General features: G+C 45.2%; 4 protein-coding genes across 4 annotated transcripts in view; 1 reads left to right on the forward strand and 3 right to left on the reverse strand.

Moving 5' to 3' along the window:
• Positions 1–28, reverse strand: part of H257_16031 (hypothetical protein) — a gene marked incomplete at both ends in the record, with an annotated part of 1,315 nt that extends 1,287 nt beyond the window's left edge. The window contains one exon of the mRNA XM_009844352.1: positions 23–28. Coding sequence (XP_009842654.1) covers positions 23–28 — 6 coding nt within the window. The remainder of the gene's footprint in view (positions 1–22) is intronic.
• Positions 29–541: 513 nt separating this feature from the next.
• On the forward strand, positions 542–3,242 carry H257_16032 (hypothetical protein). The gene is made up of 7 exons (XM_009844353.1): positions 542–701; positions 752–781; positions 853–1,038; positions 1,095–1,242; positions 1,931–2,230; positions 2,559–2,638; positions 3,000–3,242. The coding sequence occupies exons 1-7, from the start codon at positions 570–572 to the stop codon at positions 3,189–3,191; spliced, it is 1,068 nt and encodes a 355-aa protein (XP_009842655.1). The 5' UTR covers positions 542–569; the 3' UTR covers positions 3,192–3,242.
• A 3,654-nt stretch (positions 3,243–6,896) lies between these two features.
• H257_16033 (hypothetical protein) lies at positions 6,897–8,354 on the reverse strand (the record flags this gene model as incomplete). Its single annotated transcript, XM_009844354.1, has 1 exon — positions 6,897–8,354. One exon carries the CDS (start codon positions 8,352–8,354, stop codon positions 6,897–6,899), a length of 1,458 nt encoding a protein of 485 aa, XP_009842656.1.
• Positions 8,355–12,260: 3,906 nt separating this feature from the next.
• H257_16034 (hypothetical protein) lies at positions 12,261–12,557 on the reverse strand (the record flags this gene model as incomplete). The annotated part of the gene is made up of 1 exon (XM_009844355.1): positions 12,261–12,557. One exon carries the CDS (start codon positions 12,555–12,557, stop codon positions 12,261–12,263), a length of 297 nt encoding a protein of 98 aa, XP_009842657.1.
• Between the last annotated feature and the right edge of the window lie 235 nt (positions 12,558–12,792).

A 12,792-nucleotide genomic window follows, 5' to 3' on the forward strand; every position in this document is an offset into this window, starting at 1 on the left:
TGAGAAACTGCTGGAGACGCACTGGCATACTCAGCTCTGACTTGGAGACGCCCAGCGCTTGAATGCATGTATAAATGGTTGGTTCAGACAGCCTGCAAATACCTGTAAGAGTTAATTTACTGTGTGAATTGCATAATTTGCTCCGTTTCGTTTAAGGGTGGAGATCAGTAGTATAAGGTCCAAAATTCGCGTGGTTTGTCCAATCAATACTACATCAATAGAGGTACTCTTGAATCAAGCTGGAGGTCTGATTGGTTCAATATTGTCATTTCTGTAAGAGCCAATCAAATCCACTCAAAATTGGATTAGCCAACAGCGTCGATTTGTGATTCGATAACGGGATTTGGAAATTATTTGTATCGAATCGACAATCTCCAAACCTATATACTGGTATGCTGGTGGTAGAAATAATGCTTCAGAATTATTTATAATAATTGTAATAATAATACCACTTGAATAGCAGTATTTCCACCAATAAAAAAGTTGCATGTCCTTAATTTTGACCAATCAAATTCCTCTCTTCGCAAGTCGATTCGCCAGCGATCTGCCACCGCAGCATTCCTGTTTGCATGATGCTGCTGACCAGATCACTTGCCGCCGGCCGGTCCGTCACGCGCGCAATGCGCCCATTTCATGTGTCTCGGCAACTCATGCGCATGGACGACTTCGACAGCATGTCCCGCGAGACTCCCGTGAACTTGGTACTCGATGACGTGCCGTCCTTGCCACTCATGGTGTCGATTCTATGTAGGGTGTATTGGTTGTGCCTCAACAGCGAGCTGTACGTGCATCCATCTCGTTCCACTCGACTATGCTCTACACATCTGACCTTAATGTTGTTGTATGTTGCAGTGGGTCGTCGAGCGCTTTGGCCGGTTCCACACGACACTGGAACCGGGGCTACACTTTCTCATCCCGGTGGTCGATCGTGTCGCGTACGTACATTCGCTCAAAGAAGAAGCCATCAAGATCCCAGGACAGTCGGCCATCACCAAGGACAACGTGACCATTCACATCGACGGGGTGCTGTACGTCAAGGTACACTGTCCCGCCCTTGTCCTCGTCGTTGTGTGTCGTATCTGATCGACATTCAGATTGTCGATCCATACAACGCGTCGTACGGCGTGGAAGACCCGATCTACGCCGTGACGCAACTCGCGCAGACAACCATGCGGTCCGAGCTCGGCAAAATCACCCTCGATAAGACCTTTGAAGAGCGCGAACACCTCAACAAGAACATTGGTACGCTGCACCTTCCAGCCTTCCTTCCCCATCTTCAAGCACACCTCTTGTCGCTCCTCCCTCCATCTATGCATGACGTGCATCTTGAGTCTGCTTTACTTCTTTCATGGCGAATATGGTCCCGCCGCCGTCGAAATGTCCTTTGAATCGGTCCATATCATTCTCGCAATTATTTTCAATCTCCATCATACACTAATTGATGGTGGATCCGAATGGTTTTCGACAACCTGATTGGCTAGATTTTTCTACCTTGTCGTCGTTCTCGTCCAGGGTCATTTTCTCTAATAAATTATTTTAACATTTTGTATTGATCTATCGATCGATCCATTATATGGATTATATATAGTGCCCGTTTACCTAAAATTTCGACTTTTGTGCTGATATTGCCAAATCCATCGATCGAATGTTTGTACTGAACTTTGTCTTGCGGAAATGCCCATCCCACGAATTCGATGTTGATTGGTGGATTTGATTCTTTCCTGCAATCGGATGGACTCAATTCTTCTTGCCGATACGTGTCCCCATTCATACACATCACCATATATATATATATTGTGCATTTCTGCGTTTTTTTACCTGAGTTATTTCGCCAAATAGCGTGTGAATCCATTCGATGACCCCTACTTTAAACGTGTACACAAACTATACAATGACTAGTGAATCGATTTGACAATATATATATATATAGTTGCGTCCATCAACCAAGCATCCGAAGCATGGGGCATCAAATGTCTCCGGTATGAAATCCGCGACATTGCGCCGCCGACGTCGGTCAAGGCGGCGATGGACATGCAGGCGGAAGCGGAGCGAAAGAAGCGCGCGGAAATTCTAGACTCGGAAGGGGAACGCCAGGCGTACATTAACGTGGCGGAGGGTAAGAAGCAGGCAATTGTGCTCGAGGCGGAAGGAAGTGCTGCCGCCATCTTGGCGCGGGCGACGGCGTCCGCAGAGGCCATCAAGCAACTCTCGGCGGCAATTCAATCGACGGGTTGGTTTGATGTATATATCTTGTTACCTAAGTAAATGTGACCTTTGGATTTGCCAAATATGTGTATATGTGTACTGAGTTTAGAACGATAGTCCAGTGTCACACTAATTTCAGTACCACACAAATTCAATGTGAAATTGGTTGACATAATGGAATTTTTTTATTGGCCACTTGAGTCGTGATCTGGATTTTGATTTGGCGATCGAGTGTCGGTTGATATGTACGTAGCCCATTCGAATGACCACCTAAACTCTCCAATTTCGAAGTCGACTTTTGACTATATATATATATATATATATATATATATTAATTGTATTCTATCCACTAGGCGGCGAGCAAGCCGTGGCGCTTCAACTCGCGGAGAAATACGTGGACGCGTTTGGTAACGTGGCCAAGGAAAGCACGACGGTAAATATGATCATCATCATCATATATATATATATATATATTTAGGGTTCGTCTGGTAACATTTCAAAAATAATATTCCATTTTCTCGCAAAATGGGATTAACCAAAAATGTCATTTTCAAAATGGAGGTAAAAGGTCCATTTTGTAATGTAGCGTTTTGGACCTCTTCAACGAGTATATCCCACGTGGAATTATTGGATTTGGGTTAAACCTCTTCAAGACATGTTTCAATTTTGATCAGATTTCTTGAATTCGGCCGTAAAATGGCGCTTTGGGCCTGAATATTGCAATATTTCTGGTTACCAGACGAACCCTTAGACATTCTCTGTTTTGTATTTGTTTTTTATAATTGGGACGCTAGTTGTTGCTACCGGCGAACGCGAGCGACCCCGCGAGTATGGTGGCGTCGGCGCTGTCGATCTTTGCCAACGTACAAAGCAAAACGAGCCATTTGAACAAAACGTCTGCTACGAAACCCGACGACTACGAACTCGACGTTGTACCCCCAGTCGATGACCCGTTATTTCCCCACGGAGGCGTACCCAAAGTGTAGAGAACGTCCTTTCTAACCGTCACGAAATCCATTCCAGTGTTGGAACGACCAGTTAGATTTGACGACGTCGTTTACTGTATCGCAGTTGTACTAGTGTAGTTGCTACAATTAATAGTAGTACTGTAGTTGCTAGGTTAGTTATAAGGGCGAGTTTAGATAAAGGGAGGATGTTTTTGCTATATAGGTCATGCCGATTTGGTTTCAGTATATGCATAAATTGTACTGCCATTATAAAGAAGTTACATGGAGACTCTAGGCAAGAATAATAATAATAAAAACATTCTACCTTGTTATCTGGTAGTATTAATATGACGTAGTACACAACTATTGACGGGATTCTTGTGTTAACAAGTGGCTGCCTGACTGACTTGGCTTGGTCTGCCCATTGTCTTGTAGTTATGACACCACAGTCGTATGAGTCGTTGTAAACGGTTTCAAAACCTCCATGGTCATACTAACTTAATAGTATTATTGTTGTCGTTCTCATACCGTTTACATTTCGACTGTTCAAAAGTCAAACCGTTGAAAGAACTTGGCAATATATCTTGTATTTACTATAGTATACAAACAACAGTAGTATTGTTCAATACGGTCACACTGGACTTTTCGAAATTTCAATCCACGCCATGATCCTGTCGAGCATCAACACACGTCCAGAAGAACCGTCATACATGCGCTACTAATTCCTAGGGATCAAGCGCACTGCCGTTTCTCATATCTTTGGCAAGTCTGTGAGTATTTATACCATCGACAAGTGGATCCAACGGTATGAGAAGACATGGCCAACAGAGTGGTCGGCTACATAGTTGGTGGGGGGACCAGGATTGTTGTTGTTCACAATCTGCAACAGGAGTTTAGTAGAAAAGATTTTGATTGGCTCAAACATTCCGAAATGTTGTAAAGGGGGTTGAATAGATTTTGATTGGCTACAGTAGTTCATTCTCAAAACGATTTGCCAAGTGTATTCGATTCTACTGGCGACACCAATTTCTAACCGACTTGACAATACTTGTGTTGTGTTGTGTCCGGAGCTATGATCAGTAAATGTATCCCCTTTTTTGTGTTGACAACTCACGTCGTTCGACAGTGCTAATCTAGCACTGTCAATGTATCGGCTTGAATAATTGGCAAGCTGTATGTGATGGCTTCACGTCCAGCCCTTGTGGTGCATTTCACCCAAATTTGGTCTTGTGAGTCATTTCGCCAAATAGCATTCGAATCCTTTGATCTCATTTACTGTTAACTGTAAGCTTGTACTTCGTACACACTACAACGACTAGTACTGATTGTCTCAAAGGGAGTGATCATAAATTGGTACAGTGATCATAAATTGGTCATTTACGTTGTACTACAGGGAACGACGGTTATATTGGACACAGTTGTACTCGCCATATTTTTATTGTTCTTACTGCGGCCAGATTACAAGTACATTTTAGCCAATAGATATCGATATTGAACAGCCAATCCGATCCCTGCGTTTTGTAGGAAATACAATGGGACAAATACCCAAGAGGGTGGCAGTAATTTGCCGATTGTGGAGTTTCAGGATGTGTCACATTATGGTGAGAAGCTATGACTGAAACCCATCATTTATTTCACATAGTCCATTCTGCAATTACTTATTTCAAGTTACCTCAAGAAATATACTTCATTTTGTCGACTTGTTTGGAATGGTGACAAATTATCTACAGTTAGCTCAACGGTACGTTATTCACATTGTACTTTTCAGTACATTGCACCTCGCTTTGGCAGTACACAGTGTTCGGTGCCTAAACAGTAGGCATACCACTTCAAACTATAGTGTTTCTGCAAGATTCTAGGTGGTCCAGCAAGATGCCACATTTGAACTGTGTAGTTCGAAGTACATGGCAGCATTGGTCTTGGTTGAGTCACATTTCTACCTCGTATTGTACTAGTACCAGAATAGTACAACGTACATGTAACGAACTAGTTGGCATTGTACTGTTAATCTTGGTTAATGAGGGAATGACAATTCCATTGCACACGCATTGGGCCCATGCGCAACTCATTACTGCATTGTATTTCCCACAGGTCATTGGTTTTGCACCAACACTTGTGATTGGACAAATACATCTCGATTATAATCTATTTGGATTGGCTATTACTGGCCAATAAGAAGAATCTGAGTAGGATTGATAGGTTGGACTGTGATGAAATATAGTATTCAATTTGAGAATGCTCCTCCATACAAACTCCTATATCGTATATAGTGCAACTGTGTCCAATATAAACGTCGTTCCCTGTAGTATACTACTATTAATAGTACGGTTTTGCCCGGGTTAAACGTTTGGATTGGCAGAAACTCGACAGGACGTGATTTGATTGACTTACGTGTTAGGCGGTTGATTAATCCATGGACTTTCGATGCTCAAGTTTCGAATCGATTTGACAATACAGGCGGTTGTCCAGTCCTTCGATACGTACTACGTAGTATTTATTACCTGGAGGCTGCGGGAAATGACGAACATAGCCATCCTGGGCGACATAAGTGAGGATCAACGTATGTCTAGACGAAGGAGACGAGTTTTGGTGCAAGGCGACTTTGTATTCGATTCCGCTGTTCAAAACGTATACGTAAGGACTTCAAATTTTGGCCCCCAGTTACGATGCTTTTTGGAAAAGTATCCAGTACATTCCGCGAGAATACCGTTACGTATTTTTAAGATAAAATAAGTATGCCATAATTTAAAAAGATAACATCGAAATATAGCATCAAGTTAACATCAATGTTTGTCATAAATTATGACAATGTTAACTATCGAGAAAGTACATGACTTTGTCGTTGAATTCCTTAGCAACGGCCTGCCTGGGCGTGATACATTTAATATGAAAACTGAAGCGATGTCTGCGGGCTATATAACCAGACGTGATGTGTGGCGATTGCACTTATTTAGCATGAGTGAAGTGAACTCAAACATGCCAAAAACTGAAATATAGCTTACTTTGGGTGTGATTATATCCCGCAATAAGTCCATGCCGCTTTATTACGTAGTATCAATGCTGCTGTACATGCTTGCGTTGATCGGTGATCTCTGAGCCACGAAGCAGCACATTAAAGACGCATTTTGAGAAAAACTTCAAATATAGCGTGAAAGGTGACAAACAATTATTGTCATCTTGAGCTATATTTTGTAGCATACACTGATATGTTATGTTATAATTTTCTAACATTTAAATGTCATATTTTAAAAAGTTATGCAACCGCCTTGTGTGGAGCCAAGCAACTCAGCGCAATCAATTGAGGACAATGCCAATCCTTCAAAATGGCAATTAAAAGCAGTGCATGTTGCTTTCTTCCTCAGGCTCAACTCGATTTGATTCTAGCGTGTTGTATGGTGATGATCAACAACGTACTGCCATATCGTTTGAGGATTGTAAAGTTGATCATTTCCCGCAGCCTCCTGTACAACTAATACCTTGATGACTTGATCATTTGACGCTCAAAGCTTCATTCATATTATAGTACTAAATTTAGCCAGTACTGTTAATAGTACCCGGAATATCAACTATCGTTATGATGTCATTTTGACGTTGCCTGGGAGTCCAGAGTACTATGTTGGCGAAGTTCCAGTCTCCAGGCTCTGTATTACTGGTAATGTAAGTTGAAAACCACAAACCGCTGATGATAAGAACCATTGACACAGTCAGGTTTCACTTTTAACTTGGGCTATTAAAAGGCTCCTCCTAGTAATTGCCACACCACGTGGTATGGTAGCCAGCGCCGTTGAACGAATCGCATTGAGCACGGGAATAGCCTCTTGGAAAGCAGTGCGAGAGCAACGCAGAGTAGCATCCCGAGCAACCATTGCACGACACGGACGGGGACGGTGTCACAAGTTCCGTTACGACCGGCGACGGTGTCACTGGTTCCGTTACGGACGGAGATGGTGTTACAGGCTCCGTAACGGACGGGGAGGATGTTACAGGTTCCGTTACGGACGGGGACGGTTCCACAGGTTTCGTTACGGACGGGGACGGTGTCACAGGTTTCGGTCCTGGGGACGACGTGGTCGCTGATGGGGCGGTGGTAAGGGACGGCTTGGAGGTCGATGTTGGCGACGGGGGTTTGGTGTCCCCCCCACCGTTGAACAAGGTGACTTCCTTGGCGAATTTGTTGATGCCTTTGTACACTTCGGTGCCGCGTCTCTTGATGGTCGACGCGTCCGTGATAAAATTATAGCCCACCACTTCAATCGTCAAGGCGGGTTTCTTGAACTCGCGGAAAGCATAATCCCGGAACGTTCCATACGACAAGTACAATGCAGACGCCGGTTGAGGCTTGTATTCCCCCATCACGTTTTTCATTCCACGGCCGAGCACTTGGAACTTTTCGTCAAACCCGTCGCCGATCGGCTGCTTGGTGTCTGCGGACGGGTACAAGAGGAGCCCCCCATACGCGTGAATGTCCAAGTACCCCTGGATTTCGTCGCGTTTGGTTTCGATCCATGCATTGATGCCCGCGGTTTCCGGCTCACTGAAGGGCTTCTGCCCGGGGTACGTTTCATCGTCTTGTGGAGGGGGGCTTGGGTTCTTCATGCGTGTGGGCCAGTTCCGGTTCAAGTCGACTTGGTTGGCATTCTTGCGCTGGAACCGGGTGCCGTTCCCGTTCCATGTGCTTTCAAAACCGTCAATGTTGACGATTGGCACAAAGTACAAGTCGTACGCGTCGGCGGCCGTGGGTTTCTCGTTGGCAATATCGTCGAGAATCGACGCGAACGAGAACAGAATCGACGAGCCTGCAATCCATTCGCGGGCGTGGACTTGGGCTTGAAAGTACAGCGACTGGGCGTTACCCTTGGTCAACTTGTACCCGTAAATCGTGGCCCCGTTGTACGTCTTGGAGATGACAAACTTGCTCAGCAACGTCGGGTTTCGTTCGACCAACGCATCAGCGAACTCGTAGATTTGGTCGATGGTGTGAAAACAGTTGTGGAACGCACTGGACGTGTACTGTCCAGCTTTGAGGGACGGGATGTAGTTGGCATTTTTTTCTTGGCAAGCGCGGTTGGTTTCGGCATCGGTTTGGAAAGCGGCCTCCTGCTCGAGCGATCGACCGCGGCCGTCAATGCTCCTGACGGCGTTGTTGGTTTCGGCAGTGGCTGCCGCGAAGAGGGCAATGGCACTAAGGAGGGGGAACTTCATGCGAAAAATGAATAATGTAGTCGTTTGGGTTTTCTGGAAATGTGCCTTGGTTATTGAGAGGTCAGATTTCTCATCCATACTACGCCTCAGGCACATATGCATTTTGCCTAGGGCCGGTGACTTCAGCTGAAGCTTAAGTGGTTTGCGAGGGTTTGAAATGGACTTCGCATGACTCGTGCTAGATATTTTAGAAGTATGCAGCGCCATCATATGATGGGAGATCGAGAGTAAACGTCTCAAAGTCTGACCAAACCGCCATCAGCATCAATGGATGGATGTCCGTCCCCCCTGTGAAGTACCTCTTTCACTTGATTCAACACAACCTCGATTGACACAATTACTTTTCTAGAGCTAAGTGTGGTGTCTCGGTGTCTGTTGAATGCATGTATGTTGATTCGTACGAAGTTGAGCTATACAGTATTTGTTTGATTACACATGTATTTGAGTTATATCCGACGATTGGTTGATAGTGTCGACCCTTTACAGTAAGTATGTAATGAATGGGTGTCAACTGGAGGAATAATTCCCTCATTAAAACATTTTCACTGTTGTTTTGATCCGAAAATACTGCTTGTCAATGAGGGAATTATTACATCGGGATACACCTTTTCGCCAGTAGCCCTGTAACCTGGGACTCCGCCCTACCCCCGGTGAGTACATACAATGCTAAATCTCCGGGGTTAGCTGCATCGCTAGTGGTTAGCTATCGCTAACCACTGAGATGCACTTAATGGTCTTATCATACAAAGTTCCATATAAAGCTCATTGAAACAGTATTTCGCGTCAAAACAACAGTGAGACGTTCTTAATAGAGTGATTTTGCTACGTGATATTTCCTGTAAAGTTCCACAATTTCGATCTGATTATATTGGGAAATTCTTGATGAATATATTCTGTCAGAATTTCTGACTGGGAATACCTTTTCACACACGGTAGCCAATCAAAACACTTGAACATGCTAAACTACCACTTTCGCTTGATGGATGAATGGCATGGTCGGCGCCAAACGTAGATGAGCTGTACTTTACTATTAGTAGGTGAACGATGATACAGTAACATAGGCAGGCGGTGGGATAGTACTCAACGTAAACCAGCCCAGAGATACATCCTATCCCTATGTTCATCGACCACCTCAAAGCGGTCGTGGTGTACGTCGGCACGACACACACTACAGCCAATCGGGATGGTGCAAGGTCGCAAACTACACACATTGAGCCTACTGCACTGGGTTGTTGATATGCGTAAAGATTGGGAGGAGTGCACTGCTGGTAGGTTGCTCCAGAAGATACACACAGCCAGCGGTAGTTCTGCTTAAATGTGAATTTTCCCTATAGCAAAAGCAGCTTCCAACAAGATATTCCCCGAAGGATTTTCAGTGAAATTGTATTGGAAAATTCTTGTGGATTCTTGGTGCAAAATCACTCTAATGAGGGAATTGCACCAACTGGCGTTCTCTGAGTCGCTAAACTTTACCTTCACCCATGCGACATCGTTGCCCTTGATACAAACGTAGTACAAGTACTCCGAGAATCTTTGGTGTGATTAAACTGGGACGGAGGTATTATTAGTAATAAATAGTACACTGTAACTTTAACGACTTGGAAGTTGCCCTCAGGATGCCCGTCATCTGATTCTGCAAAATAGTTCCGTATGTCAATTCATGAATCATAGGTTAAATTGTTAATGGTTACTGCAAGAGGGCACTGAGGAGGGATTCTACAGACACGAAACACCGGATAATTCCGGATGACCGGATATTATCCGGAAGTGGGCTCCCTTCTTGAGAGTTACTAATTGTTTACTGGGAACTGTAAGCTTAGGTTTTTCTATAACACAACAGAAGTTTGTTATTAACCTGCGACACTACATGATGATACCGGATACAGTTTGCATCACCCGGCACAACCTAACTCTAAGCGGGTACGAGTCATACCCGCTTAGAGTTTGAGTTATGGAGGATTTTTCTAGTTTCTGGTCATCTTGTTGATGTGAACGACATTTGACCAGAAACTAGAAAAATCCACCAGAATTATCGGGTGCTTTGCCCCAATTATGTCACAGATATAGTACGCTGATTTGACGTATTTTTCTCCTGACACTTGTCCTGGCTCTACATTTGTGATATTCTTGGAATTTACAGGAAAAATTGCAGGCATCCAGATATTTCACAGACAACTTATGGTGTCAGTTTGCATTGTGCTTTTCACAACTTTTGGCTATTCTGGGACTAAATCCCCTCTTTTAAACATGGACCTACATAGTATTAGGTTGAGTCCAGCTTCGTTTTAGTAAAACGAAGCACCAAACGTACCACTCATTTTAGTAATTCCATGCTCTAATTTGAGGTGATTTTATAGATCGTAAGGGTTTGGTTCATTTTGGTTGGATACCAGAGGAATTTCTGGCTGGTTTTCCGAGCAAGGTTTGCTTAACAGGGGTGTTTGCCGATGAAATTTCGGCAAACGCGGTGTTTTACTGCAGTGCTAAGCTAGGCCATGCGATGACGGCTTATCCTTGCCCAGGTGCTCTCAAGTAGTTGACGCAACGCGAAGTTAGTTTAACATTAGGGAATCCACGGTAGTGCCGGTAAGGAGACGATTCCACACCGTGATGGAACTACGGAAGCCACTTACCTGCGATCGCGGAGGCTGCGGGAGACACTCGTTAGAATCGCTCGGTGTAGTACTCGATGATGATGGACATCACGGTGGTCGTCTACAATACCATTGCCACACCCCACTGTTGGCCGCCGCGGTCACACTACAATGTCTTCCATCATGGATGCACTACAGCACTGCACCGTCCATCACCGCCGCCAAGTGCAGCGGTGACCGTTTTTCTTCTACCTGGGGCGACGGTGGCGTGTAGTGGAGTGCGTCGATGATGGAGGACAGTGTAGTGTGGCCACGGCGGCGGACAGTGGGGTGTGGTAATGATGGTGGATGGCCACTGTGATCTCCACCGATGCACACACCATATGCAGAGAAAAGGATGCGTTTGCAATCATCGAGTCGTCCAAACGACCGGAGCACCTGCTGCGCTATATTGCGATGTCCTCAACCGTCGCTAAACTCTACAATCCGCTGTTGTCGAGTACACTCCTGACGGTAGTCAGTAGTGTTTAGTGGTGGTTGTTCATTCTGTTGCTGCACTTCTTTCCGTAGGTCCACGCAACACGATATATACTTCCACCATCTTTGTTACGCTCCCCCGTCTGCCACCCGCCGCGTGCGAGGTGGCGGGAGGTGGAGACTAGGAGTGCATGAATGATGGAGGGTGTTGTAGTGTGGCCGCGGCAGCGGACAGTGTAGTGCGACGACTACGCTAGACGGCCACTGTAATGTCCACCAAACCACTTCACTATCTGCGGCAGTCGTTATATTGGTATATACTCCACAATCTCTGTACTCCACTACAATACCTGCAACCGTTGAGTGTATATGTGAATGTTTCTCCATTTCGCCTATAAGACAGTGCCGCACCGTCACGGACCAACAGAATCTGCGGAGCTATTCTATACTAATTCGCGATGGACGAAGGCATCCAAGAGTGTCATGGTGGCCGTCCTTCATAATCGCTGCACTTCCTTTTCCGTAGGTCCACGCCACACCATCTTCGTTGCAATCCACCACCTTTGTAGGGAGTTGATAACGCAGAGGAAATTGTAAAACTGATTGATTGGCGTTATCTACATGCACGACTACTCTGACTATACTGTGTCTGATGCTATACATACGTGCGCTATGCAGAAGGAACTTCTGGTGTCCATGGCCGAGCACGCCGCACGCCAATCGAGCTTGCTCGTAAACTGACGTCAACAGTGACGTCTGTTCGGATTGGTCAATAACCCTATGACGCCACTGGAGTGACGTCGCTACATTCTCCCCCGGTTATCGACTTCGCCGCTTATATCTTCGCTCGCAGATCTTGAACCAGTCGCTTGAAATGGGAAACATGTTTGATGTCCCGCTCAAGTTCCCAGGTCGCTTCGTATTCGGGCAATCCATGCCACTTCAGGAGGTACTCTTTCTTGCGGTTGAACTGCCGTTGCTTCAGCAGCGCTTCGACGATGAAGACTTCGTGGCTACTGTCATCCAAAAGCATTGGAGTCGCTTTGGGTATGGGTCGGTTGGTAAACCGATCCGTTTGGCCAGGGCACTTCTTCAGTCGATCAACATTGAAGACGTTGTGAAGACGCTTCATGCTCTTAGGCAACTCCAACTTCATAACATTCGGGTTGATGACTTGTATGATCTTAAAGGGACCAATGAACTTCGGTACTAACTTTGGTTTCTCATCCTTGTTCACCAACTTCGCATGCTTGATGGGGACGTTGCGTGTCGCTAGCATTACAAACTCGCCTTCGCGAAACTCCAATTTGGAGCGCTTTTTGTCGTAGTAGCTCTTTTGACGAGCCTGTGCTTTGTCAAGGTTTTCA

The sequence above is a fragment of the Aphanomyces astaci genome (genome assembly GCF_000520075.1).
Source record: "Aphanomyces astaci strain APO3 unplaced genomic scaffold supercont1.78, whole genome shotgun sequence".
Classification (NCBI taxonomy): Eukaryota; Oomycota; class Saprolegniomycetes; order Saprolegniales; family Verrucalvaceae; genus Aphanomyces; species Aphanomyces astaci.